The sequence below is a fragment of the Phyllopteryx taeniolatus genome, chromosome 21 (assembly GCF_024500385.1).
Source record: "Phyllopteryx taeniolatus isolate TA_2022b chromosome 21, UOR_Ptae_1.2, whole genome shotgun sequence".
Lineage (NCBI taxonomy): Eukaryota > Metazoa > Chordata > Actinopteri > Syngnathiformes > Syngnathidae > Phyllopteryx > Phyllopteryx taeniolatus.
In genome coordinates, this window is record NC_084522.1 from 4289933 (window position 1) to 4316997 (window position 27065).

General features: G+C 43.6%; 4 protein-coding genes across 8 annotated transcripts; 2 read left to right on the forward strand and 2 right to left on the reverse strand.

Annotated features, from left to right (window-relative positions):
* Nucleotides 1–1362: 1362 nt before the first annotated feature.
* Nucleotides 1363–4015, reverse strand: nudc (nudC nuclear distribution protein). Of its 2 annotated transcripts, none has more exons than XM_061760738.1 (9): nt 3828–4015; nt 3378–3455; nt 3098–3301; nt 2938–3018; nt 2293–2403; nt 2013–2207; nt 1860–1943; nt 1672–1790; nt 1363–1608 (listed from the first exon to the last, which is right to left on the reverse strand). In XM_061760738.1, the coding sequence occupies exons 1-9, from the start codon at nt 3900–3902 to the stop codon at nt 1557–1559; spliced, it is 999 nt and encodes a 332-aa protein (XP_061616722.1). In that variant the 5' UTR covers nt 3903–4015; the 3' UTR covers nt 1363–1556. The 2 variants fall into 2 exon arrangements, with proteins under 2 accessions (XP_061616722.1, XP_061616724.1); XM_061760740.1 differs by having other exon boundaries at nt 3098–3272; nt 3828–3985.
* An 806-nt stretch (nt 4016–4821) lies between these two features.
* kdf1b (keratinocyte differentiation factor 1b) lies at nt 4822–8944 on the reverse strand. Its single transcript, XM_061760736.1, has 4 exons — nt 8776–8944; nt 6965–7857; nt 6060–6146; nt 4822–5780 (listed from the first exon to the last, which is right to left on the reverse strand). The coding sequence occupies exons 2-4, from the start codon at nt 7845–7847 to the stop codon at nt 5683–5685; spliced, it is 1068 nt and encodes a 355-aa protein (XP_061616720.1). The 5' UTR covers nt 7848–7857; nt 8776–8944; the 3' UTR covers nt 4822–5682.
* Nucleotides 8945–8999: 55 nt separating this feature from the next.
* Nucleotides 9000–14935, forward strand: LOC133471268 (palmitoyltransferase ZDHHC18-B-like). The gene is made up of 9 exons (XM_061760681.1): nt 9000–10096; nt 10189–10349; nt 11002–11151; nt 11614–11751; nt 11895–11946; nt 12030–12132; nt 12730–12842; nt 12918–13017; nt 13993–14935. Exons 1-9 carry the CDS (start codon nt 9843–9845, stop codon nt 14278–14280), a joined length of 1359 nt encoding a protein of 452 aa, XP_061616665.1. The 5' UTR covers nt 9000–9842; the 3' UTR covers nt 14281–14935.
* Nucleotides 14936–16038: 1103 nt separating this feature from the next.
* Nucleotides 16039–27031, forward strand: arhgef1a (Rho guanine nucleotide exchange factor (GEF) 1a). 4 transcript variants are annotated; one of them, XM_061760609.1, is made up of 23 exons: nt 16048–16122; nt 16267–16349; nt 18394–18559; nt 19387–19454; nt 19590–19653; nt 19736–19868; nt 20045–20154; nt 20224–20367; nt 20457–20707; nt 21273–21398; nt 21475–21589; nt 21683–21759; nt 21839–22010; nt 22676–22752; nt 22828–23000; nt 23091–23158; nt 23242–23430; nt 23497–23583; nt 23662–23711; nt 23803–23853; nt 24663–24968; nt 25549–25699; nt 25868–27031. In XM_061760609.1, the coding sequence occupies exons 2-23, from the start codon at nt 16287–16289 to the stop codon at nt 25894–25896; spliced, it is 2670 nt and encodes an 889-aa protein (XP_061616593.1). In that variant the 5' UTR covers nt 16048–16122; nt 16267–16286; the 3' UTR covers nt 25897–27031. The 4 variants fall into 4 exon arrangements, with proteins under 4 accessions (XP_061616592.1, XP_061616591.1, XP_061616593.1 ...); XM_061760608.1 differs by having other exon boundaries at nt 16039–16122; nt 22828–23158; nt 24663–24978; XM_061760607.1 differs by having other exon boundaries at nt 16045–16122; nt 22828–23158.
* Nucleotides 27032–27065: the final 34 nt, after the last annotated feature.

Genomic DNA, 27065 nt, shown 5'->3' on the forward strand with positions numbered 1-27065 from the left:
GGTGAGACATTGCTCTCAGCTGAGCAGACTCTGCCTCCTCCGTGCCCTCAAACAAAACCTCCCCTCCCTCCCATCCTTCCCACCACCCGGCCCCTGCACCACCACCTTAAGTATGCCTGCAAATGATTTCCAGGCTGTATTACATTAATACGAGAATGTTAGGGACAACCAATGGAGTATAGCGTATAATTTGCGTCATGCGATCCCATTGTGTTACATTGTGGATGTACTCATCAGATATTGTATTTTCAATGGCTTTAAAATGTATTTTGTCATTTTAATTAGTTAAAGAAATAGTACTCTCACATTTGATTATTAAGTCAATCATATTATTTATTTTAGAAATTAATTCATTATTCATCAACTTTACAAAGTCGTGTATTTGCATGGATATATTCAACATGCTGCCAAACATCGCCGTGGCCTTCAGTCCATAACGAGGCATCATATTGCCAAAGTCGCAGATGTCCGAGGCGTGTTTTGGAGCCACACGCGCAATTCCACACACGAGGAACACTTGCTAGCCGGCACAAGATAACGCACGCCGGCCCCTCGCGCCCCATGTAAGCAAACTGCTGCACGGGCGAGAGTAACATTTTAGCGGCGGCGCACGATAGCGTGCGCTAGAGTGAGAAACAAGACTTCTAACTCGTTGGGAGAAACACGCCGGGTTGGGAACCGCATGTCAACGGTGGCGTTCACGTGAGAAAGGAGGAAAGCGTGCTCTTGTTTGTATGCGATATATTAGGGAAAGACTACCAATCTACTGCTGGCAAAAATAACTTCAATTTGAATAAAACATGTTAACACATTAAAAGGTGAGTACACCAACAATGCAGCTACTTAGCATCTAAAACAATTTGTTTATATATTAAGAGCATCTGTGGGTTAGAGTACATTTTCTTTTAGAAAATGTTTAGAATTGCACAGCAGGCTGGATCAAATGTGCCATATTTGACCCATGGGCCATAAGTTGCTGACCCCTGGTCAATAAACTTCAATTTCAGTTTCGGGGGGGGGGGGGGGGGACTTTCCGACAACGACTGAACACTTTTTGGATATTTTATTGGAATTTGTTAGTTAAGTGTTGTTTTTATTTATATTATTTAGTTCCTTTGTGTCAAATTTGACTCACGGTCCGTAGGTTGCTCACCCATGGTTAAAAATAAATAAGTAAATCAAATAAAAAAAGTCCATCCACTTGAATGAAACACATTTGTATGATTTGAGGGTTAAAATGCTCTTTTTATTTGACCAATGGGCTGTCGCTTGCTCACCTTATGGTCAAAAAGAGTTTGTTCAAGTTTAGGGGCCAACAGGGCACTCGTGGTGATTGTAAATCAATGACGCTCAGAGGGAATAAATAGTTGACCCCATTGCTTTGATTTATTCATATATAAAAAAAAAAAAAAAAAAAAAAAAAAACACTTAACAGCGAGCCAACAGAGATGAGAGTTACTACATGATACCTGGTCGTGAATGAAAACGGGAGGAACAAATAAGGCGCGTCCAGGAAATCACGGTGAACACGCACACACATACACACACAGGAGCTCTCAGCTGAATTTGGCTTTGGAGAAGTCCATCTCTGGATGCTGAGCCATGAACCTGCAGGCCAAGGGGCACAGTTAGCACCCCCCCTTGAGGAATAGTGGGGAAGGACAAGCATACTTTTTAAGGATGTCCTGCTTCTTCTGCTCCTCGGACGTGGGCAGGCCCATGGACTTCTGCCGCTGGTCGTACATCATCTTCTCCACCATGCCGCGCGTTTCACCGTCCAGGTCGGACAGCTGTCCCGCGGGCAAATGAGACATTTTGATGTTGATACTCCCAAGTTTTTTTCTTCCAAATGATGTTACCTTTGAGTTCTCTGGGCAGATCTTCTTGGTGTTTAATTCCGGATCCGTGTCAACGATCCTGCTCCACCACTCCATTTTGTTAATCTGTAATGCAACACGACAGGTCAGCTATTGTTCGCGCTCCTTCGCAACTGAGCGGCAACACGGGCCCACCTTCTCCAAGTGGACGACCACCACCTTGCCGTCGTCCAGAACCCAGGAGCTTTCCTCCACCTTCACCTCGTTGAAGAGCTGCCCCTCCACGATGGGCGGGTGTCCCTTCAGGCCCACCTTGAGGGACCGCCGCTGGATGTCCACCATCACGTCTCGGCCCTTGATGCGGAACTTCACGTCGAACGGCACTGTCAGCTGCGGGTGGCGAGAGCACAAGTTCAGACCACTAACGCGCCCGTGTTTGAGCGTCATGACTGCGCTTTCAGCTTTAGATACTCACATCCAATTCGGACAGCGTCTGAGTCCACTTGTAGCTCGGCAGGTCGGCGCCGTTTCCCGCGTTTGGCTTCAGTTTGTCTTTGTCCTTCTCATCCTCTTCCTCGGTATCGGACTACGGATGTAAAACACGTTACAAGTCAGCACAATCCAACATAGTGCTAGCATTGACCCTCCTGTTATGTTGTGGGTTAAATTAACTCGTCTAAAATAAATAAATCAAATAATAAATACAATCTTTTATATGTGACATATTTTGATCTAGCAGTGACACAAGAAGCTAAAAAGGGGACAAGAAATGTCACCTTTATTTATGGTAAAACATGCAGGATGTCGCATTAACCCATGAACATTTTTGCTGTGTACCAAAGAAACAAACGTGACAGTGGCGGTGAAATCACTCACCAGCCACAACACACAGTGGATATAAAAAGTGTACACACCCCTGTTGAAATGCCAGGTTTTTGTGGCACTCCTTTATCATCTTATTAATCAGACTTGTGACGAGGAAGCCGGCAGCTGACGCCAAAATGTCTCGTATGTGATGACACAAACACACAAACTGGTTTGAACTGAGCATTCTTTTATAAACTGTATGTGGAGGTGGAGCTATTTAATGGCAGGTAAGCATACATGTTCATATGCTCACCTCCTTATCTTTGTCTACATCATCTGCTGGTTTGTCCACCTTTGTGGTTCCCTTCTCCTTCGTCTCGTCATCTTTCTCCTTCTACAACACACGAGCACGGTGGCAGATATTAGCGAGGGTGTGGGACGAAGAAGAAGAGGGAGAGTCAGATGAACAATACCTCGTCCAGTTCCGTCTGAAGTTTCTCAGCTTCCTCGTCAGTGAGCTCCTGAATCCTGGGTGCGTCCTGGGTCTTCCTCTTGCGTTCTTCCTCACCGGCTAGCTGGGCGGCGCGTTTGTCTTTCTCCTTCTTTTCCTTCTCCTGCTTCTGTCTGTGGGCCTCCCTCGCCAGCTTACTGTGGTGGGCGAAAGCGTCCTTCACAAGCTAATAAAACAAAAGACGTGATAAGACGAAGACGTGATCAACAATGCTCCAGACGGCCGTTGGGAACCGTTCTCACCTTTTCTGCGGCACCTTCATCACCACCGGTGAAAAAATCTGTCTTGCGCCGCAGGAAACTGAAAAATGTATTTACTAACTGGAGACAGAACACGTTATTCAAAATCATGACTTTGTCATTGAATTTGAATTATCAATTTATTTCCCCTTAGAACTTTTAAAAGCTCAGCAGTTGACTTCATGTTACACATACTGTGTACTACACATTCATAATTCATGAAAGAACAAAATGGCTGACTATATTTGTTTTTAATATAATTTCGTGTCTCTTTATTTGGCACATTTCACTGTTTTTTTTAATATTCTCAATTACACATAGAACATGACATGAGCTTTATTAATAACAACACACGTGTATCATGCATGTAAAGGCGGTGTGCGCCAGCTAGCTACCGGCTAATCGCATTAGCTTTCACCGTTAGCTCCAATCACAGAGCTTCCACATAAATACCTCGTGTATTCCCCCTTCGTGCTGCTGTGCCATAACAAGCAGCATTCCGTCATACTTCTCCTCGTCGTCGCCCATTATTGTTCAATAGTGAATAATGTGGACAGATGAATAATTCAATAACGAATGAGGGAGGCCCTGGCTTGTGCTGCGCTACTGACTTCACTTCCTGGAAACAGCCCAACCGGAGGGATGGATGTTAAATTGACAGTTGAAACAACCAATAGAATGAAGCCTTGAGCTCGGAAAGGAAGTGATGTCTGACCTTTTTCTAGATAAATCTTGGTGGACTTCTTTTTTTTAATGCATATAGTTTGATGTATGTTACACAGGATAGAAGAAAAAAATACGTACAATTTCTTGATAAATGCTTTTGGTAACTACACTACTTCACAATAATGGAGGAGCTGAGGTTTGATTTCGCTTCTCACTTCCTCGAAACCAGCCCCGCCTTTTGCATGGGGACCCAATTGGAGGGATGGATTTTATTTGACAGTTGAGACAACCAATAGAATGTTAGAAAGAGCTGCCAATTGACCGAGTGGATTTTCAAGACAAATTCAGCTGCAGTACAGTGTTTATGCATGTTTGTCTCTTTTCCCGAATGTATCTTTGGCATATTGTGAGGTAAAGATTATTTAAAAAATTAAAAACCAAAAGTACAGTACACTAGTACTGTAGGATTTAGTACATATTGTACCCCCCATATATGTAGGTTGACATATCTATTTACCCAAGATAAAAATAATTATATTGAAGACATACATTTACAATCTAACTACATTGCTTCTCTGTAATGTGACATGATAACAGTCACGTGACTACCCACAAGGCAGCACCTGCTGGGAAATCAAATACGGACAATAAAATCTAGAAAAATGTGAATAAATAACCACTTTTTGCATTATAACTACATACAAGAAATACAGTGTAATAAATATTTATATTTACAAAACAACTGATGGACTAATACAAGTAGAAAAAAACAACAACAGCATACCTCACTGGATTTATTTTGTAAAACACTTAATAATAACATTTAAAAAAACCACAGTATTAATTATAATAACATTTGGTTGGATTTGCACATTTACATTGTTCATTAAAAGAATTAAAGCACAAACAATACCCGAGGCGCACAAGCCCACAGTAGCCACTAGATAAGAGAGCGCAGATGGATGACTTCCCACAACTTTTCTTGAGCCGCCGTGTAAGAATCTAAGAGTAACAACTTCTAGTACAACATTGCATATGCTTATTAAGAACAGTTGTTCATTCTCATGGCCACAAAACCACATTCGAAAGACATTTGATGTTTGCTTCATTTAAACTTGTTACGATTATTATCATGAACCAGGCAACTCCCTTCATCGCGATACGTAAGCCACATGAATGCAGGAGCCACCAGAAGAGACATAAATTAGATGGAGAAAAGATAGGAGGACAAAACAGAGGATGAACAAAAAACATTGTGAGCTGATGGCGATGTGGCGTTCAGTTACAGTACAATATAAAAAAAAAAAAAAGGTACACACACAAATATACAGTCAATATTGAAACAGAGAGCCCTGAGTTCAGTTGTGTCCTTCACACGCAATTGTGGCCCCTTCAAAGACTAGTGGGGAACACATACACAGGGTTCTCAATTTACGACAGTAGATTTCCCTCGGTAAATTGCGGATTTTTACGCCATAGTTTTGTATGGCTTTTAACAGTATACAAAGTCTGATTTTAGAGTTGCTCTGCCTCATTTTTATTCCGTCGGTTTTTCATTTAAAATGCTGACCAAGAGGCAATTGGAGGAATGGATCTCTGCCGTAAATCGAGGACCCTCACCCCCTGCAGTGTGTGGACGGATTCATGTTCTGACAGACGTGCGAATGAGCGGGACACCCGACGAGTCCGTCTCGGTGTGAGAGGGCGAGTAGCTCGTTGACGTCGAGCTGGACGTGCGACCTGCGGAAGCAAAACACGGGGTTATGGATGTCGCAGAGGGGGGGGGGAGTGCGCTCGCTGGGCCCGGCAACAAGGGCTTGTGCTCTACTGCGGGGCCCCGTGTCGAGAACGGCTTTTCGTCACCGTGACGACGGGGCTGCAGCTAGGCGCGTGGCTGCTTCTACACTCCAGGAACCCAACTACTTGTCTACAAGCAACTGAATGGTACATTTTTCATCATATAAAGATATAGATGCATCTGAAGAAGAGAAAAGACAACAAATAAAAGGCAATTCTCACCTCCGTTGTTCCTCCAAATGTCACGGGCACACTTGTCAGAGGAGGTCAATTCAGATATTTGGATGTTTGGATTTGATTTGTAGTCGTCTTGGAATGAAAGAACAGCACCAAAAGCAAACAAAACAATTATCAACTTGCATGGCGGGAAAGTCACGTTATGGTTTCGTTTAAGTGTATTGTCACCATAACTACTCGGACACGGGATTGCTCCACAATGTTGTGTTGCCAACCAAACAGGAGCATGTAAACACCTTCTCAGGTGAAATAAAGCAGAAACTTGACACACGCTATGCAAGTGTTTGAATACGTTTAAATGTGTTTAAAGCGTATAGGAGGGGTAAAACCATTTTAAAATGTTTTATTATATTGTTTGTTTGTATAAGGAGAGACACAAAAACATATACAACTAAGAACAGGCAAGTATCATAGTGTTTGTAGCAAATGCTAATTTAATATGGTCTCTGTATTACAGACTTTCATCTATTGCAGGTGGGTCTGGATGGTATCCCCTGCATGTGTTACAAAGCCCTCCCCCCAATCTACCATTGAGTAAATAAAGTGGTAGCAGGACTTATGAGTCACCCAATTTACGAGTTTTTCGAGGAGGGAGCGGTCGCTCAGCAGATTTGTTTTTATTTTGGGTTGCGGGAAAAAAAGTTACGGGACGCTGCGAGCTAAATTCACAACAAGCAGAAGTTTCATATTGATAGGTAACAATTCTTGAAAACAGACGCTAAGTGCTTGCTTCGAGTTGTTTATTGCCACTCCCAGTTGAGGTTCACTGAAAAACTTAACAAAACAAAAACAAGACAATAACGTGGATTTAACCAAACTACAATTACAAAGGTCCGCTAGTTTAATGCCAACACACAATGCAAAACGCCAGAGATACGATTGAAACTTACTGTTGTTGCTGAAGGCAAAAGAGCTGCTCTCCCTCATGGTCTCATTGCCGCTGTCGGACAGCGTCCTCTCCGGGCGCGAGACGACGGGCCGCTTCTTCTTCTTGCTCCGGCGCGTGCTGATGCGGATGATGCCGCGCACCAGCCGACACTCGGCCTCCTGCTCGTCCATCTGGTGCTCCTCGGCAAGCGAGTTGATGAGCTGGTTGATGGCCTTGCTCTTGCGCAGGAACACAGAGTCCGTGGTGCAGCGGGCCAACTCCTCGATCTGGTACTCGGTGTAGAGCTCCAGCAGCTTCTTGGTGATCAGCGAGTCCACGTTCTCCTCGCCGTCCTCCCAGTCGTCCAGTTGTATGACCTCCTGCAGGGAAGGGTGGCACGGCTGCGTTTGTGGCACGTACGTCACAGAGTCGTAGTCGATGTAATCCCTCGGGCTGTCCACTTTGACACCGCCGATGCAGACGTCGCCCAGCCAGTCCGCGTCGTCTTCCTTCTCCTCTTGGCGCACCGCCGGATTGTCAGCGCGGAGGCTCAGCTTTTCCGGTTCCTCCGGGACGCTCTCTTTGGGCGCCAGACACGGGGCTCGCAGGCAAACTCTGTACAGGCCGCACGTCAGGACGCTACACATTAAAGTCCCGCAAGCCTTCGGAGAAGCGCAGGGATTGCAGGTTTGAGTGGCACGGGGTGGCGCGGCCGAGGAAGGCAGGAAGGTGTCGCACTCCTTCCCGTTTGAGTCTTTCTGAGGGGATTCCAGCTCTGGCTCGACAGGGTCCACGCAGCGCTCCTCGTAGGACCAAGACCCCCGGCTGCCGGTCTGGCTCGGTCCTCGCTTGTAGCTGCCAGGCCTCGAGCTTTCTTTCGTGCTGTCCGCGCTGCCTACAGACATGGCTTACGGGCTTCAGGGTCGGGACACAAATACACAGAGAGGGACAGATTATAGAAAAGTGGTTTTTCATGCCTTGTACAGTGAACAGAGATACATTGCAGACCCACCCGGAACATGTCAACATCCGCAATACAGTATAGAGAGACTAGGGATGAATAAACGGCTAAAATGTGAACCGGCAACTATGGCTCTCCTTTCCCACATGCGAGGGCGTTACAGTAAGTAAGTATACTGTACAAACCCATCAAAAATAATCACTATAAACGGGGATAGCGACAGCTAAAGGGGGCATTTCTGCCAAATGTTTCACCCAAAATTTGATTTGCCTAAAATTATAGGTAATTTTTTTTTTTTTTTTTTTGCGAGCTGTCTATTTCTGAAAATGTTTTTTTTTCTGCCCATGACTTGGGCGCCAGGTCGGCCAACACTCCGCGATTTCCTAGTGACTACCCAGAAGCACTTTCATGTCAAAGCCAATGTCATCTTTCATTCCTTATTCATCTTTAAATTGAGCATTTATGTCTCTCTTCCAACATGTTGCTACTCTTGTAATTTTGACCACATGAACAACCAATTACTGGTTTGATTGTAATATGTTATATATTTTTAATTCATTTTTCATTTCAAAATAAGTGTCAACGACGTTAGCATGCATGACGTCATGTTATTTTTCAAGACATGATTAATCAATCGTCAACACAATTCTTCACGTCAACTAATCGATTATTACGTTCCAAAACGAGTTATAACGTGAATGCACATATTGATAAGAGATTACTATTACACTGAGAACAAGGGGGGGAAAAGGTTTGGCATATTAGGCCTCATTCCCTTCAGCATTTGAAAATAAATGTCACTTTCATGGCGGCGACGTCACTCTGTTTCCTCCATTAGAGCGCTGACGACTATCTTAGTAAACACGACTTACAATTCACGGTTCGCCCACGTAGCAACTCGTAAACGATCGCTGCACTCTTTCCCTGTCATTTAACATATCTTATTGATACATCTTGAGGCGATAAACTTTTTTTTGCAGTCGTCTTTTGGGAAGTAACTGTTGTCGACAGTTCGAAAGTGCACCTGAGCGTCAACGTCAAGGTTGGAGGTAAGACAACAGGTAACGGGATAGTACTTCCGGACACGTCTTACAAAGTAAAATACAGGTAAAGACTCGAGGTGAGCCGCGTCATCGTGTAATGGCGTGGCATTGATGGAATAACATGTGATAATGATTCGATCACTTTTTTTAAATTCAAGCAGACACACAATCAACCACAAATTTAGCTTCAACGAGCTTGCTTTTATTTTGGTATTCTTAGTCAAATTCGTTGTCATATCTGCTAACCTGATGGCTAGGCCTCAAGCCGGAAGTGGTACTTTATAAATGTTTGTTTTTATTATTCCACATTCTTGGCGATAACTAATGCTCATAAAATAATACAGCGTATGATGTAACTGTAAAACTTTGCTTTTATAGCTCAACGGGTACCACTGCCGTCACATCCCAAATGTAAAAAGCTTTTATTTCGAAGTCGATAAGCCGGAAACCGTGTCTTCTATATGACAGGCGGGCAGCATGCACTGACGAGCCGACATTAAAGCAATTGAATTCATCCTCAACGTTACGAAAGCGGGAGAATCCGGTGAGAAATGTCTTTTCTCCACGTCAGCGCTTGATTCCACAGCACAAGTCACAATATAGTAGTGTAGTTGAATGTGGCACGTGAGCGGCTAATGGCTAAAAGGCTAAAAGGATGCTCAGTGGTGAACCTTTTCAATGGACGCCAATTTGGCATGTGAAGAAAAGGGGACACGTGTAAATATCCGTCCGCCATGGATGACAACGAATGTAAATCCGGGGACGGCGCTTTCGTGTTCTTTGTAGCTGGCTATTCCTAGTGCCTTTGTGTGCGCCTGACTATTGATCCAAAACGTGATGACGTCACTGCCCCGTACGGAAAAGTCGTGCTAAAGTGTGGCAGAACAAGTCCTGTCATGAATAAAGGCGACTATCAGCAAATCGAGCCCGGCAAACCGGGGACCTCCACGCCCACCTCGCCGTGTCACCAACTCCACGGGGAGGACCGCAGCAGCGAGCCCCCGAGAAGACCCAGGAGGAGGTGGGAGGTCCTTCCGGGGAAGAACCGCTTCTTCTGCGATGGACGCCTCATCACAGCCCGCCAGAGCGGTCTACTGCCCCTGACCCTGGGCCTCATCTTTGTCACAAGTGGATTATTCTTCATCTTCGAGTGAGTGAGTTCGTGCGTATTTGATGCCGGCATATTGCACATCGTGTGCACCCTATAGCAAGCACGCCTGTTTGTTTTGTCTTCTGTTGCAGCTGTCCTTTCCTAGTCGAGCACCTGTCGGGCTGCATACCCGCCGTCGGAGGAGTCCTCTTTGCGTTCGTGGCGCTCACGCTGCTGCGGACCACCTTTTCGGATCCTGGCATCCTGCCTCGAGCCACGCCGGACGAGGCAACCGACATCGAGAAGCAGATCGGTACTCGCATACTTGCAAATTCCAGATTTTGGGGGGAACCGATTCTGTTACTTGCTGAAAGTCTGGACGGGCTAACGAATGGGACCGGTGTCGCCGTGTTATGACCCTTTAGGAAGCTGAACAAAAACGGTCGTGCGACACATGTAGACAGATAACAAAACAATACTCACAGGCGTATATTCTGTATCCTCTGCAAAAAAAAATGACTAACAGGTGGCTATGACACGCACACCAGAAGGAGAAGCACAATGTCCCTTGAATTGAAGCAAAAAAATGTGTTAACTGTTTAACTCTTTACATTCTGTTGAATTGTCATTACTGTATGTTTTTAAACAGTACAATATTATGGAGTGCTATTTTGCTTATTAAAAAAAAAGAATGACACTTTTTTTTCATTTCAGTGGGGAAAGATGATTTGAGATGCAAATGTTTAAGTTACAAAGGCGGTCACAGAACAAATTAAACTCTCATCTCAGGCAAAATCAAGTCTTCATTTTTTTCCCCCTATTTTTCATAATTCATATCTCAATTGTGCCACTTGAGAGCAAAAAAATAGAACTGTGCCACTGAAACCACACAGAGGTAATCCAGCCTTAATGACAATAAATGTATAGCTTTTCACTTGATTTTTTTATTTTTATTTTTTTCTCAGACAACGCCGGTAATGCCAGCTACCGACCCCCGCCGCGCACCAAGGAGGTGCTCATCAACCAGCAGGTGGTCAAGCTCAAGTACTGCTTCACCTGCAAGATGTTCCGGCCACCGCGCACGTCCCACTGCAGCCTGTGCGACAACTGCGTGGGTGAGCTTGCTGCACGCATGCTGACACGCTGCCATTCATTACCAACCAGTCCCGTGATGCTACTACAGAATGACCGTATTTCCTCATACAGTGACAAAAGGTGTTTATTTACTGTACAGACTCGCGCGCGTGTGTGTGTGTGCGTGTGAGAGAGAGAGGCGTTGAAACAAAGGTATCAGTCAGTCTTATTTTCATTCTTAAAATCCATGGCTAAAAAATATATATATATATTCACAGGCATATCTACTTTATCCTCTGCAAAAAACGATTAATAGCTACTTAGTGGTGAAACCCATATTCAATTGCTGTATGTATGTATGTATGTATGTACCGCCCCCCGGTGGCCAAGGTGTGCATCCCAGAGGGCGCACTATGTCAATGGGCATTGAAGCGTGAAATCATGATGCACAAACTGTTAAATCCTTTACATACTATTTATTTTATTTATCTTTCTTCCTTCAGAGCGTTTCGACCATCACTGCCCCTGGGTGGGCAACTGCGTGGGCAAGCGCAACTACCGTTTCTTCTACGCCTTCATCGTGTCCCTGTCCTTTCTGACAGTGTTCATTTTTGGCTGTGTGACGACACATCTGGCGTTGAGTAAGCGAAGCAAAGTATGATAGCCATGACCCCGACGGGAATTGGAAGTAAACATAGTGATTTTGAAGTGTGTCTCTTTGTTGACTTGCATGACTTTTGTCCATGTAATCTTTATAAGCAAACTATTTATCGTTTCCTTTCAGGAGCCCAGGATGGCAAAGGCCTGGTTTTTGCCCTCCAACAGAGTCCTGGCAGATATCCTTTACCTGTCGGCAATCACATTTTTAGCCGTTCATCCCTCCCAACGTGCATTTTGTCTCCTTGACTAGAATTTGCACCGTCGTGGAGCTGGTGATTTGTTTCTTCTCGGTGTGGGCCATCTTGGGCCTCTCAGGCTTCCATACATATCTTGTAGCGTCCGACCTCACCACAAATGAAGACGTGAGTAATGTTCTCACATATTGCGGTGTCGTTGTCACGTATTGTGGTGTCAAATATGAAGATTTTTTTTTTTGGGGGGGACCCTTGAAAGGCCAGTCTATTAACATAAGTAAAAAAAAACAATTTACTGGAAAAAAGTGTTAAAACTACTTCAGCCTGACATATACTTTATGAATTATATTTTGGAGGATTCTTATATACTGTACACAGCATTGTCCATCATATATACATTTCTGCATATCATTTCAGTAGACAGTAGTTGTAAAATATTGCTGCATGCTTTGAACGAGGGAAAAGTGCTGCCATCTGGTGGACAAATGCAAAAATCAAACCTTAGCATGAAGAAATGCATTAGTTTCAAAGGTAAATGTAAGAATGGCATTTTCTCCAGTTTTCAGTTTGAATTGTTCATTACTTGGAACAAACGCCACTGTTTTCCCCCATGTAGGTTTGTAATTTTTGGCTGTTATTCATTTCATCCAACACAGCCAGAATGCTACGCTTGAAAAAAAACAACAACTGATTGACACATAATATCAGTTGGGTGTTGTAGGGGTTAATAAAAGTTTTTTATCTATTTATTTTTTTGGTATGCAGATTAAAGGTACTTGGTCAGGGAAGAGCAATGCAGAAGATGTCACTAACCCATACAGTCACAGAAACATCTTCATCAACTGTTGCTCGGTACTCTGCGGACCCATGCCACCCAGGTAAGACGCATTTTATTGTCCATGATCACAGGAACACGCCAGCTCAAGCGTTCGTCTTCATTTTCCCCACCACAGTTTGATCAACAGACGAGGCCTCCTGGCCGCACACGAACCCGCTCAGGCCAGCACGGACATTCAACTGCCAGCCACGGCCACCAAAAGCGGGATGAATGTGGTAGGTCGGTTTACGTTCGGGAAGCAAATTGTGACACTCGTCGGCTGAATATCGTCACTTTTGAGCGCGGGAAACGTGCGCGCTCGCTAAGCGTGTAGGGAAAGGGAGAGTTTACATAAATTCCTCGTGTGTTTTAACATATTTGGCCAATAAAGATGATTCTATTGTGATTTAGTTCTGGCGTCTGCATGCGCACGGTTTCCTTGACGTGCGTCCATGCTGGGATGAGATCCAGAGTGTAGGATTTAGCGCGACACTCTGTTTCTGTTGCCATATGCAAAATACACAGATGACAAGTGATTGTTGGCCATTTGCATGCAGCCGATATGCCGATATACGGTAATCCAATTAAAGCATTACCATCACAGCTTTAAAAGGAGACGCTGCGTTTTTTTTTCTCAGTTTAAAATAAACCAAATCGAAATAGATCTACCCCAAGGATCTCTTTTTTCTCTCTTGCTCAACTTATTTTTTGTTTTGTTTTCTTCCTGAAAACACTCAGAGAGGCAACAGGATGGCGCCAGAGCCCTGCTTAGTAGAAAAGTAGCGCTTTGGCACATGTTTTGGCATCTCGGTGTCAAGGAACTATGTTGAAGTGATGGTAGGAGAAGCAAAATTACTGCGGCTTATTGAGGTGTTTTGACCGTCTCCATGTATTGCCGTATGTCTATATAGCGTGCACACCAGATGGAGATCCACAATATCCATTGAATTGAAGCAAAAACATTTCAAAAAACACTTTATTCTTTACATTCCAATTGATTGTCATTACTGTGTTTTTATAAAAAAAAAAAAAAAGTACAATATTATAGAATGCTATTTTTTTTAAAAAAAAAATTTTTTTATGAAAAAGTGTTTACTTTTTCACACTTGATGATTGGGCAGGCATACCAGAGCACCAACAATTTGTCGACAAGCAATTAGAAAGTCATTTTTTCTCACATGTATTTCCACCCCCTTGTGGTGCGTTCACAGTCTAAACACGGAGCTAAAGGTCCGCCGGAGTCCACCGCTCACACGCCGCTGCTGTCCACCCCGTGTGCTCAGGGTTACCGGCGGTCGGCCCGCGGACCGGCGACGAGACCCGAACCCGCGGCCGGCGTCTCCGCAGAGAGCGGCTCGCGCAGGATCTCCGGCCCGCCACCTGGCGACACCGCCCACGTGCGCCCCGCCAAGGCCAAAGCCAAGAAAACGAAAAAGCGCTTGCCCAAGCCCACCTCCGATGTCCCCGCTTCTCACTGTGGCCAAAGGGAGGAGCCTTAAAGGTGCCGGCTCCTCCCCCCTTTCACCTCAATGACACTTTGCTTACAATTTGATGAACTTTTTTTCAGGGGAAGTTTATTTAACAATGGTATAACAGCTCAATTTGTTTTTGAAACAGAAGAGAGGCCGTGTGTACAGCTTCATACAGGAACAGTAAAGGTACACTTTTTACTGATCTATTTATTGTATTTGTTATTGTCGAATTCGCAGTTTTACAAGTAAGTATGCTTTTTTTTTATCGGCGAAATAATGCACTAACAACTTGGGTCCATGTGCTTGGATTGTTTTCTGGATCTTGACGGGCAACGGTTTGATTTGTGTCAATGTAAAACACCAATAAGCATCTTGTTTTGTACTCAAATTGAATTTGCATCCATGGATATAGTGTAGTTGTGCACCCGAGTCATGTTTACTCTTAAGAAGACAACGTTTTTCTGTCCATTTGGCCAATTTGCACTAAGCCACCGAGCGGCAGAAATGCTCGGTAGGCAAGTCGTATGTGGGGGAATATGTCCCGTTTGTCCGCATTGTAACCTGCAAGGAAATCCTCATAAAGATGCAATGAACATTACCCGCCCGGATTGCGTTTCTAAGGAGAAGCATGTCGTGCTGTGTCTGTATGACTATGTCAAGAATATTAAACCAATCAAAAGCTTTTTTTTTTTTTTAATGCTGCTGTTGCTTCAGTACAGCCTTTGACCACTAGATGGAAGCGATAGCTTATAAAAATATAGGCGTAAAAATGTGCATCTGTCACCGCAAACCAATAACCAGGAAGCACAATTGCTTCTCCCTGTGAAGGCTTTCCGAGGATTCGCTATGAGAAACGAAGGTCGAGGTGCGAGCGATCTATTCATTGCAGCTGGCACTTTGAACTGTTTTGAGTTTAATTTTCTGGAACTTTTATTAGCGACACCTCAGTACTCCAGTGAGATCCAAATAGCTTCCTTTCCAAAGATAATTCAATGGTTTAGGCAGAATTTGCTCAAAATGTAGCCTCACTCAGCTGTCTATAGAAGTGTTTCCTTACCTTCATTTAGCCAAGGCAAATATTTGATATTACAAATCACAGTACACCACCAAACAAAAAATGCCTCTTGATTGGTCGTTTATCTGTTTCTTAGAAATCAAATGAAAGGTACAAGTTGGGGCTAGAGCGGGATGACTTTTTTTCTCCACAGGTGATTTTACTAATCTACCACTGTTAGATCATACTAACAGTTTGAGCAAAGTTTTTTTGTTTTGTTTTGTTTTTTTAAATTGCAAACCCCCCCCCTCTGAACTTTGCTGAGTTGGTTTGTGTCAAAAAGGTTCCCTCTTATACATGTTTCGTCTTCCTCCCAGGCCTTATTTCCTCGCATGTATTGTAAAAAAAAAACAAAAAAAACAAAAAAAAACACACAAGCTTAAGTGCTCATTAAACCAATAATAATAACAATGCTGATTTTTAGGGAATACTGCTACCAGCTACTCACACAGGCCGTGTTTTATTTCTCTGTATAAATAACCCGCTCGCCGACCCTGTGTAGGAGTTGGGGAGCAACTTGGAGATGGCGCTTGTATGCTGTAGATGTAGTGCACACTGGATAACATGGATGTCAAATGTGTGTGTGTGTAGGGGGGCTGTGATAAGATTTGAGAAGATGATTATTTTCCGAAAATACACTGAGATGTAGGAAGGAGCAAATAATAGTCCATGAGGCATTGAGATAGCTGAGCGCACGCTCGGCGTGTGCGTGTGTTGAGCGCGCGAGTGTGGGGGCGGCGGTGATGATGATTCAAGTCAGATTTCTCACAGGAACAGACACTTCACTGGAAGCAGAGGCACATCGCAGTTGGCCAGTACGGAAGGAATATTTGAACTTTAAAAAAAAAAAAAAAATTTGTATTTTTTTAAATAATTCGGCGGCCGTCGAATTTATAAAAAAAAAAAAAAAAAAAACTCAACATTAACAGTGGATATTTTAATTTATTTTTTTATTTCAGTTTTTGGGAGAAGATACAACATGTCCCGAGTGGCCAGCCTGTCCAAACTGCGGCAAGAGAGGATGAGGGAGATCAACCTGAGGGTGAGTTACAATCACGAACACACAAGTGTTTAAAAAAAAACAAAAACAAAAGTCGACTTTATTTGATATGAATACCAACTGCGTGATTTTTTTCTGTGTCGGTCTTACTTCCCCTTTTTCTTGGGTGCCACCGCGGTTTCCTGATGGTGACACACGCTCATGCAAGGCCTGCACCTATCATGTCTCTCTAGTCGTACTGCTCTGAGTACGCTCGGGTCTGTGTGTGCGCTTATGTGTGTGTTTGCTGGCACACGGTGTGCCCGCTCTTGCCGGATAGTCGTTGCCATAGAAATGGCCGTGCGTGTGCGGGCGTGTATGTGTGATATCGCTGCTGTGTGTGCAAATCTCCAGAGCCTCAAAAAGGTTCTCAAAATGTGTCGGTGCAGGTGTGAGGAATTTGGATTGTGATGGAGAGAAATCCGTGCTTGGAAATTGTTCGGTTTATTTATTTATTTGCATTGTTTTCCATCCGGCACCATCTAACCTTCGAGGTGGGGATGCTAATTTCGCTTATCATTACGCCTACACACACATGCACATTTTTAATTCCCTGTGTTCTAAAATTCCTGGGAAAATGGGAAACGTTCCGTGGGAATTTGAAGGAATTACGGTCAAAACGTTTCTTTGTGATTAAGTCCATAAATCTATTTTTTGCGGGATTTCACCACATAAGAGAAGAATGGCGAAGAGGAAAACTGATGATGGCATAGGAACCAGACATTTGTGAAATTGGGATTTTTTTTTGGTCACATTTATTGTGTTCGTATATTATAAAGTGTGAATATTTTCAATTTTTTTTAGCTGACCTTTCAATGGAAAGTTTCCATAATGTTCCACTTGGCAGCACAGTGTTGTGGTGAGCACGCCTGCCTCACTCTCCAGTCGTCTTGTGTCTGCTTAAAATGTCGGCATTGCAGCCTACAAGAACTCCACTTGGAACTTGAGAAACATACGACAAGAGGCAAAATGTAATTCTCTGTGGAATAAAAGCAGCCGGTCAGCCACAGCACGTGAATGCAAACTGCAGCTGGGCACGTTTGAAAGCAGCAGGGAGGAAAAAAAGCAGTCCGCGATGTATGCACAGCACTGAAGATAAAGATAGAAGTTGGCAGAACGCACGTTATTTTTGTGTCACTAACCAGATGTCAGTCAACAATGCTGACAAATGTGGATGAATCCATGTTGCCATTCATTGTGGCTGAATTTGCATTAGTCTATGCTATTTTATAATATTTTTTAGGTAATATTTGAATTTGTATATTCCTAATTTGCGTGTACCTATTTAAATTTTTCGTCTGTTTGACATTTATGTGCTCATCCGATGAGCCCCAATCACAAGCAGGTATCCCAGGCAAACGGGCGGAGCTAAATTCCGAACGATTTTAGCCTACACATGAATGTGGGCGGAGCATGGCATCAAACAATCAATTTGAGGATTCGCCACCCCAAAAGTTGGTGCGACACCAATTCCACCAATTGGCAAAATTTAGGGTGGACGTGTCTATTATGACGGTACGCATGAACCATGACCCATGCCTGAACTTGGAAGAGGAAGTTTGGCCTTTTTGGTATACAGCAGCCAATCACAAGCAGGTATCCTAGAACTGTCTTTCCCAAACTTTTATCAAGCGGAGGCACGTCAATTACTTTTGAAACATTTCCAAGCACTCCACCAAACTAAAATGTCACCAAAAAAAGTTGCTACAGAGGTCAGTTACGTTTATTTTATTTAGCGACTGTCGCTTTAAGGTGATTTGTTTGCCTCGAAATCTGCTTGCAGGCTGCTAAACTATGACTTCTGCTTTTTGCAGTGTGACCATCATGAGATCCAAACATCTGCCTTCCCCCTCATCTGAACTGAGGAAACAAACTAATAGAAACGCATGCATAATCATAGGAAAGCCCCCTCGAGAGTAAACAGACTATTAACCAATATATTAACTGTGCAGACGTGGCGAATGCTGTAATTGTCATGATGCATTTGGGTTCACATAATTCCCACCTGAGTCTTTTTTTTTTTTTTTTTTCCCCCCCTCTTCCCAAGAATAAAGAGCGAGAGCGCATGAGGGAGCGAGAGAAGGCGGCCCGCGAGAGGGAGGCCCGCTACAACAATGGCCACCTTTTCACCTCCTTCACCACAGTGTCGGGAACCACGCTGTGCTCGGCGTGCAACAAGAGCATCACGGCCAAGGAGGCGCTCTGCTGTCCCAGTAAGTCACGCAGAGTACAAAATCTGTCCTAAATAGATGCCCTCTATTTTGTTTCAAAATAGAGAGATACATATTTAGGTACAATTTTATTTAACTTTTACGTGCAATACAGTTTTTGGGATCATTATTTAAGCGCAGTGCAAATGTAAAAAAAAATAGCAATGTTACAGTGGCTTAGAATAATAATTGCGATATTTTTTTGATGAACACTTAGGCCCACTGTGCGACTATTTCACTGTTGCTCATTACGTTACGGTGGTACTTGGAGAGCAAAGTTTATTTTTTTATTTTTATTTTTTTTAGGTGGTGCTTTCAAGAACTACTGATTTATTGTCTTAATTTTGCCATTTCGTTTCATAAAATTGGTTAATCAAAATGTATTTATTCATTTTTCAAATTTGTTTTCCAATCAAATATTTTCTTTATGGATTTCTTGTAAATAATAATATTAAAATATATATATTTTTTTACATTTGCATTAAACATTTTATGAAATAACTGGTGAATTATACACTTTACAAAATGAGTGATTATTTTTAAAAATGTTTTATTTTTAATGAAATAAACAAATCTAAAATAATTTACATGCACATTTTAAAATATTTGACGTGCATATTTTAAGTCTTTAATTTTGTGAAAGGGACACAGCTGGGTGGGTGAGCAGCTGATTCGCTGATAGCAAAGTAGCTGGGCGGGGCTATTGGGACCAAGCAAAGGGAAAGATATTTCGAAAACAGAAAATGAGTCCAAAGCAATCGGTACAAGCAGAACGTGTGCTTTTTGAACTGACGATTGACTTACGTGTTGTTCACATTGTTGTTTCCCAGCATGCAACGTGACCATCCACAACCGCTGCAGAGACTCTTTGCCAAACTGCGCCAAAGTCAAACAGCGGGTAAGACGCCATTTGGTCATTTATAACAACAATTTGGGAACGATAATGTATTTAATGTTGAAACTATTTTAAAATAAAGTCTTTTTTGCCAGAATGTGAGGTTATAATTGAGATCTCCATATTTGTCGTCCGCAGCAGCAGAAGACAGCCCTAATGCGCAATAACTCGTCTTTGCAGAATGTCACACTGCGCACGAGAAGTGAGATGCTTTTTTGCCACTCTCAATCCTAACTGTTGAATTGTTATTACTACTTTTTAAAACGCTCGTCTTCTCCGTACAGATCCGGCGATGCGCGAGCGTCCCACGTCGGCGATCTACCCTTCCGAAAGCCTCCGGCATTCCCTTCTCGGATCTCGCCGAGGACGCTCCGGCCTCACGCTGTCTAAAAGTGTCTCCACTAACAATATAGCAGGGTGAGCAAGTTGTCGGCCATACATTTGATGTTTTAAACAGACAGGTTGACAAAGTTATTTGTGGATGAGGTAAAAAAAAAAAAAAAAAAAATTAAAGATGAATACAATAAATCAGTCACTTTTTTTTTTACACCACCTAAAAAAAAATAATACTTGGACGAATATTTCTCCTGCAGGAACCTGAACGACGACTCTCCTCTGGGCCTGCGGCGGATCCTGTCCCAGTCCACAGACTCCCTCAGCTTCAGGAACAGGACCATGTCGGTGGAGTCCCTCAACGACGACGGTACACATGGTCGACTTGGACTGTGAGGCCCACCCATGAACCCTTTTAAAGTTGATGGTCTCGTTAAAGGGGACTACTACTACACTTCAATTCTGGAGGAGATGGAGCTGGAGGGCGAGGACTTCAAGGCGGACTCGTGGAGCATGGCCGTGGACACGGATTACCTGCACGCGCATGGCAAAAACGTCATCAAGAGGCAGGATGTCATTTATGGTGAAGACCGCTCACCCCCCTCCCACCCCCCATCTGCGGTTGAGTAAATAAATAAACAGCAAAGCAACTCTTTTATGTCTCCACTCAAGAGTTGATCCAGACCGAGGTGCACCACATGCGCACGCTGCGCATCATGGAGCGGGTGTTCCGGCAGGGCCTGCTGGAGGAGCTGCAGCTGGACCCGAGCACCCTGCACGCCCTGTTCCCCTGCCTGGACCAGCTGATCTGCATCCACTCGCACTTCCTGGTGCAGCTGCTGCTGCGCCGCAACGCCAGCCTGCAGCCCGAGTCCGGCTGCAACTTCACCATACACCGCCTTGGCGACATACTGCTGGAGCAGGTGGGTGACGCGCACTTTTACCAAGCCGTAAAAGTGGATTCCGGTCGTAGTGATCGCTTTCTTTTGTTCCATGACCATGCTCTTATCTCAAAACATATTTCCCCATTAAAATGAATGTGAGGGCAATTAATCCGTTCTAGTCCTAAAAAAATCTTTTAATAAATAAAAGTAGCAGTATATGGTAGTCATAAAAGCGTAATAGAAGAAATGTAAGGATATTAACTGGATTTAGGAAGTGTGATCAAACTAAAAGTCTCGCACGCACGTACTGTGCCTTCACATGTGCTGTCGCTCTCTTATCGCTCCTACACTCGCTCTTCCACCGCCCCCGCGTGATCCTGTCGTGGAGCAGGAAGGCCCTGTGTCGCATGTCAGCGGTTACGTTCCAAAAGCTTTTGTTTTACATAACCTGCAGTTCTTCTTTAATAATGTTATGCAACTTAAAGCCTCTGCCTTTGCGTAAACCTCCGCCTCCCATCACCATGAATAGCTCGCGTCTTCTGCAGAATACTCGTCACCGTATAGTCACCGTATTATTATTTTTTTTGTCTTCCTGCGTTTCCAGTTCTCCGGCCAGAGTGCGGACGACATGCAGAAGACCTACGCCGAGTTCTGCAGTGGCCACATGAAGGCGGTCAAGTTGTACAAGTCGCTGCTGGCCAGAGACAAGAGGTTCCAGTGCTTCATTCGGGTGAGAAGCGATAAAAGAACATAAGAAAATCCAGTGAATGTGATTGGATAGTGAGGTTGGGTGTGTGCGTATGCAGCGTGTGAGTCGAGGACCCTGGCTGCGTTGCCATGGCGTTCAGGAATGCATTTTGTTGGTGACTCAGCGCATATCCAAGTATCCCGTCCTCATTCAGCGTATCCTGGACAACAGTGGTGAGTTGCCACACATTGCCATTACGCCGTCAGCGCAGTTATCGCATTAGTTTCACAATGACATAAGATTACTTTTTTTTGTGTGTCTTGCAGAAGACGAAGAAGAAGCGTCCTCCATAGCCCAGGCTCTGTCGATGGTCAGAGATCTTCTCAATTCTATAGATCAACAGGTATTCTCACATTTTTAAACCCCAACTTCTGAGAGAGTCCCACGCAGTGACGTCAGTGATTTCATCTCCTGTACGGCAGATGGAGGAGCTAGAGAAGACGCAGCGAATGCAGGAGATCCAGGCCAAGCTGGACCAGCGGGCCGAGACCCGGGTGAGGGACGGCGGACTTTTCCGGCCTGCCGAACTGCTCCGCCGCAGACTGGTTTATGCGGGAACGCTGCTGTGGAAAACCCCCGGATCCCGACTCAAAGGTACAAAAAAACAGATTTTCGGTGACTACCTTTACTTTATTCCTTATTGTTGTTGTTGTATTATTGTTGTTAGCTTCTCCTCGCCGCTGCACTTGTTATGCCGACACTGCAGCTTTAAAAACAAGACAGTTGCACTTCGCTGGCTCTCACTCATTAACTCGATCTATATTTACACGCATACAGTTGGACGCAAGGCTTTGCAAAGTCTCACGTCTTCTCACCCTTCGAAGTGCGCCCTCAAAACGAAGCGGCCTGCTTTAGAACCCGATGCGAGTGGGCTTTGAGGGGATCATTCGTACCCTCCGCAACCATCTTGGTACTGGCCTGTGTTTTTTTGGCCTTTTGCTCTTGTGAAAAACAATCTAGGGAGGCGCTGCAGAGTCACTAGATCTCAGTGCACTTGCTCTCAGGTCAAAGCACTTTTTTTCTTTCTCTGTTGGACATAACGGCAAGTAACTTGAACTGTTCCATTGTTCCCTTTTAATGTTGTTAATTGTCACTAAATGCAACAAAAATGAAGCAAAACTAGTCACCCGCCCAGACAAGCACGGACAGCCAAAGTCACCTCACAACACACTAATGAAAATAACAAAAATCAGGAATCCCATCAAAATAGAAGTATCGCAATAAATCTGAAAAGTCAAAAAGTCTGTTTTTTTGTGTAGATGTGCAGGTCTTGCTGATGACAGACATCCTGGTGTTTCTTCAAGAGAAGGACCAGAGGTACATCTTCCCATGCCTGGTAAGATCCACAAAGACATGATTAGGGTTGATTATCGAACGCAAATATAAACCGATAACACTTGTTTGTCTCCAGGACAAGCCTCCTGTGCTGTCCCTGCAGAACCTCATCGTGAGAGACATTGCCAACCAGGAGCGAGGCATGTTCCTCATCAGCGACTGCTCGCCACCGGAGATGTACGAGGTGCACGCCGCCTCCAGGGAGGCCAAGAACGCGTGGATACGGCAAATCCAGCACACCGTCAGCAAGTGCGGGGATAGATTGGATGTTGACCACCACACATGGGTAAATAGCATACGATGTTGGTTTATTCGTCTTTGTTTGCTGTTTGTGCTCAGGTGTCCATCACGTGAGGAGTTCCCCCTCATAGAGACAGAGCACAAGGCTCATCTGAGGAGACTCAAAGGTCAGTCGAAACATAAATAAGCCAACCAACCAATCAATCAATCCAGCACATTCATGGGTCGGTTGATTGTTCCACGGTCGCAGCGGACCTCCAGCAGAAAGACCGGGAAATGCTGGAGCTCCTTCAGGAGCGGGTGACCCTGTTCTGCGAGCTGGCCCAGGTGACCAGTTGCCAGGAGGACCTGGAGCCCCCCGTCACGCGCTACCTGTTCAGGGCCAACACGCCCCAAGCGCCGCGGGCGGAGAAGTTCCTGCTGGATGCCACGGCCGAGGGTAAAAAGAAAAACCATTCCTATGCCCAGCGGTGGCGCTCGTGTGATTAGCGATGTTTCTCCACAGTGGACCGACTGAACGAACTCCTGCTGGGCTCCAGCGTGGACGTCCCTCTCCTGTGCCATCACAACCACATGGACATGATGGACTCCAGTAATTACATTTGATTTGATTCGATTTTTTTGCAGTGTTGATTATTAATGCAGTGGTTTTTTTTTTTCCTCCATGCAGGTGATCAGGATTTTCTCATCAATGGAGCTCAAGAGCTGCCAGCGGCAAAGGTCAGCTTAAATTGAATATCCATTCACTCACGCCGCTATATTAGGTACACGCTCAATATGTTCTTTTGTTTGGGTGTGCGTGTTTTGACAGGAGGTCTGTCAGAGACTGATGAATCTTAGTGTCTACCTCCATGCACTCCAGGTGAGTTGCTCAATATAGCAACCGCTTGCACCTTGTCCTTTAAATACGTGATTCCACATCTACAGTATAAATACATACAATTATTGTTTCTTGGCGATAAGATCTACCACTTCCTTTTAATTGACGGTGCAACTATAATTACAATGAGAGGAACCATTTCCCCATAATACAACGTCACAATCAGCGGCTACTTTCTTTTAATACATGGTAACGACTATCTTCACAGTGTGCAACTTCCTCTTAATACATGACAATTGCCTTTTCATGATAAAATACATTATAATCATTATTTTATCTTCCGTGATCACGCTCGTGACTTGAAACACTGTTATCTCAAATCATTAGCCTTTGAAATGAATAGAAATGCCATTAATCCGTTCCAGCCCCCATAAAACACCAATAAAATAATTTGTGACATTTTCTAATAAAAAAAGAAAAATGGTGCTATGGAGTATTACACTTCATAAAAACAGAATTTAGTAGAATCATTAAATAGAATGTAAAGATTTAAACAGTTTACGCATCATGATAAATGCGCTGCTCCCTCGGGTGTGCGCGCCTTTGCCACCAGGGGGCAGGAAAGCACACACATAATAAATACATGAAGAAGACGGTCGCAACAGCTCAGTAAGCTGCAGTCATATTAGCTGTTGATGGCAGAACTGTTGAATTGTTGACTGTCTTCCAAGCTGCTACTTGCTGTGAAGTTCGCTCCTAACTCAAATCTTTGCTCTCAACTCAAGACAAAAAAAAATAGTCCTACCTTGAAAAACTCCTCGACTTTGACCCACCGCGCGTGTTCCCTTCAGGCTGCCGTCATCAAGCAAGACTCCATCCTGGAGCTACTGCTGCAGCAGGAGGATGCGGCGTCGCCGGCGTCGGCGGGTTCCTGGCGGCAGAACCGCGAGGCCGCCGCCGGCTCCACCATCGGCGAGCTGGCCCTGCTGCAGCGGCAGCACAGCCTGCTGCAGGAGGAGCTGCTCAGGCTGCGCGACACCGAGACTCGCTTCAAGGACAGCGAGAAGGCCCGGGCCAAGCTGGAGAAGCAAGTTCGACACATGAAGGTCTGCGGCGAGGGCTCGGCGTCGCAGGAGCGCGCCGAGCCGCCCGCTCAAGTAAGAAGATGTAAAACAATACATTTTAAGTCATGAATTCTTGTTTTGAAATATTACAATGTATTTATAATGAAACAATTATTTCATAAAATAAAGTGAAGCCCTTAGAAAGTGTTTGTAAAATGTTTGATTTTAATAATAAATAATACGTTCTTGTCGTTTTGGTTTACTTTTCAATTAATTTAACTATACTCAATCAATTATTTGTTAAAATAAAAATAGTTAAAATGCTGATGTAAAACAGTTTGCTTTAACAATAAAATACATTTTTCTGATAATTAATTTTGACCAATAATTTAATAAAATAAAGGACACAATGTTGAATGTGTTGATTTAATTTTATATATCATTTTTTTATTATAATTACCTAATAAAATGAAATCAAAAATGAAGTGTATTTAAAATATTTATTGTTAATCATGAAATAGTAATTCGTTGTCATTTTGTAATTTTATTTGTAATTGAATTATTACTAATTACTTTTGCACCAAAAAAAAACATTCCATTAGAAAAATATTGTATTCTATTAAAAATATTTTATAAACATTTTGTATTACGCTCTAATTTTACATGCGTCCAGTCTGCAAGAGAAGGCCTGAGCGCAGCTTCCCAGTGGGACAACCAGGTCGACCAATCAAACGCTTCTCAGGGACGCAGCGACGAGGAGGTGAACATGACGTCGGATGATGATGACAACGATGAAGAAGAAGAGGCATCTGAAAGCTCCAGAGGTTAGACATCACGCTAATTAGTTGTAGAGTTCAGTATTTTGGGACCAGTGCATATATTCATCACTGGAAGTTTATTTACTAACGCTGTCGTGATACATTTTTAGAGAAACTCTAAATAACTCCACTCGTTCCTGTTGCTTAATGATTGCACTTTTGCCTCCACTACAGATTTCCAAGAGATTCCAGAGGAGATCTGAGCTTCCGCTAACAAGCTAAGTGACCCTCACACACTACCATAGAAAAGCCACGATGCCGTCATGTGGGATCTTGAATGAATTACTTATTTAGCTGCTTTGCTTTACCTCTTGAAGGCGCGTGTGTGTGTGTGTGTGTGTGTGTCATTTGCATAATATACTTACTGGAAAAAAAAAAAAAATTCAAATGACTAACACTACTACACGGATTTGCTTCTGTTCAACAAGAATTCTGATCTTTTTGTGTTGTTATTGGCTTAAAATCCGAACTTAATCACATTAATGTAACACCTTCAGGGGAATTTTAAAGTATTTAGTGCAGCGGTACCTCGACTGACAAGTGACTTGACTTACACGTTTTACGAGACGAGCCATCATGTGGCCGATTTTTGATTTGATTATTTTTTTTTGGGGGGGGGGGGAGTTACAACTCGCGCTCCACAGTCGCAGTGAACTTTTCTAGAAAACAAAACAAAGAATTACATGTGAATTTAACTGAACCACATTACTTTCATACGAAAGTCTGCTAGCTTAATGCTAACGCACAATACAAAGCGCCATAGGTGGGCTAGCAAAACTAGCGTCAATGTCGGGGCGTTATAACCCTTTAAGCAACGGTTTTCAATCACATAACAATATTCACAGGCGTATATTCTTTATCCTCTATTAAAAAGGACAAGTATTACTGCAGCTCTCTGAGCAGTTGTGACCGTCTTCTTCATGTTGTGTTGCATGATTCTACGCGCGTCGTCATTCAGTGCACAATAGATTCCAAAAATTCCGCTTTTCCTTTCAAGACAGTTTTGACAATCTTCTTACTGAAAAGCGCTCTGATTGTACTTTGCCAATGCATTTTCTGCTCTGCTGTCACACTTTTCCATCGTTAATATTTGTTACAAGGCCCCGTTTCCGGATACAAAACGATGAACGATTGTGATATGATGATGTTAAACTCATACTGTATTTGTATACTGTATAACCTGAAAGACTATGCTAGCTTTTTGTCATATGGATTGTAAACACAGAAGAATGAAATAAACTCGGAAACCGCTCTCAGTATGACGCGGTGTAATATTCATATATTGCTACATTAATATGGAATGTGTTGTTTCCTCATCAATAAAGTTTTCATATTACATTTTCATATTTTTTATTTATAAATGATTCATTTG

Bases quoted from the DNA above. Each gene is read 5' to 3' on its own strand.
- LOC133471268 (XM_061760681.1), top strand. From the start codon at position 9,843: ATGAATAAAGGCGACTATCAGCAAATCGAGCCCGGCAAACCGGGGACC. The intron at 10,350-11,001 runs GTACTCGCATAC...TTTTTTTCTCAG, and splicing joins CGACATCGAGAAGCAGATCG to ACAACGCCGGTAATGCCAGC. The intron at 13,018-13,992 runs GTAGGTCGGTTT...GTGCGTTCACAG, and splicing joins CCAAAAGCGGGATGAATGTG to TCTAAACACGGAGCTAAAGG.
- arhgef1a (XM_061760607.1), top strand. From the start codon at position 16,287: ATGTCCCGAGTGGCCAGCCTGTCCAAACTGCGGCAAGAGAGGATGAGG. The intron at 20,155-20,223 runs GTACACATGGTC...GTCTCGTTAAAG, and splicing joins GGAGTCCCTCAACGACGACG to GGGACTACTACTACACTTCA. The intron at 21,399-21,474 runs GTGAGAAGCGAT...GTGCGTATGCAG, and splicing joins GGTTCCAGTGCTTCATTCGG to CGTGTGAGTCGAGGACCCTG.
- kdf1b (XM_061760736.1), bottom strand. From the start codon at position 7,847: ATGTCTGTAGGCAGCGCGGACAGCACGAAAGAAAGCTCGAGGCCTGGC. The intron at 6,147-6,964 runs GTAAGTTTCAAT...TTTCATTCCAAG, and splicing joins TTTTGCCTTCAGCAACAACA to ACGACTACAAATCAAATCCA. The intron at 5,781-6,059 runs GTGAGAATTGCC...TTGCTTCCGCAG, and splicing joins CATTTGGAGGAACAACGGAG to GTCGCACGTCCAGCTCGACG.
- nudc (XM_061760738.1), bottom strand. From the start codon at position 3,902: ATGGGCGACGACGAGGAGAAGTATGACGGAATGCTGCTTGTTATGGCA. The intron at 2,208-2,292 runs GTGAGTATCTAA...CGCCACCCGCAG, and splicing joins AGACGCTGTCCGAATTGGAT to CTGACAGTGCCGTTCGACGT. The intron at 1,609-1,671 runs GTATGCTTGTCC...CTTGGCCTGCAG, and splicing joins AAGCAGGACATCCTTAAAAA to GTTCATGGCTCAGCATCCAG.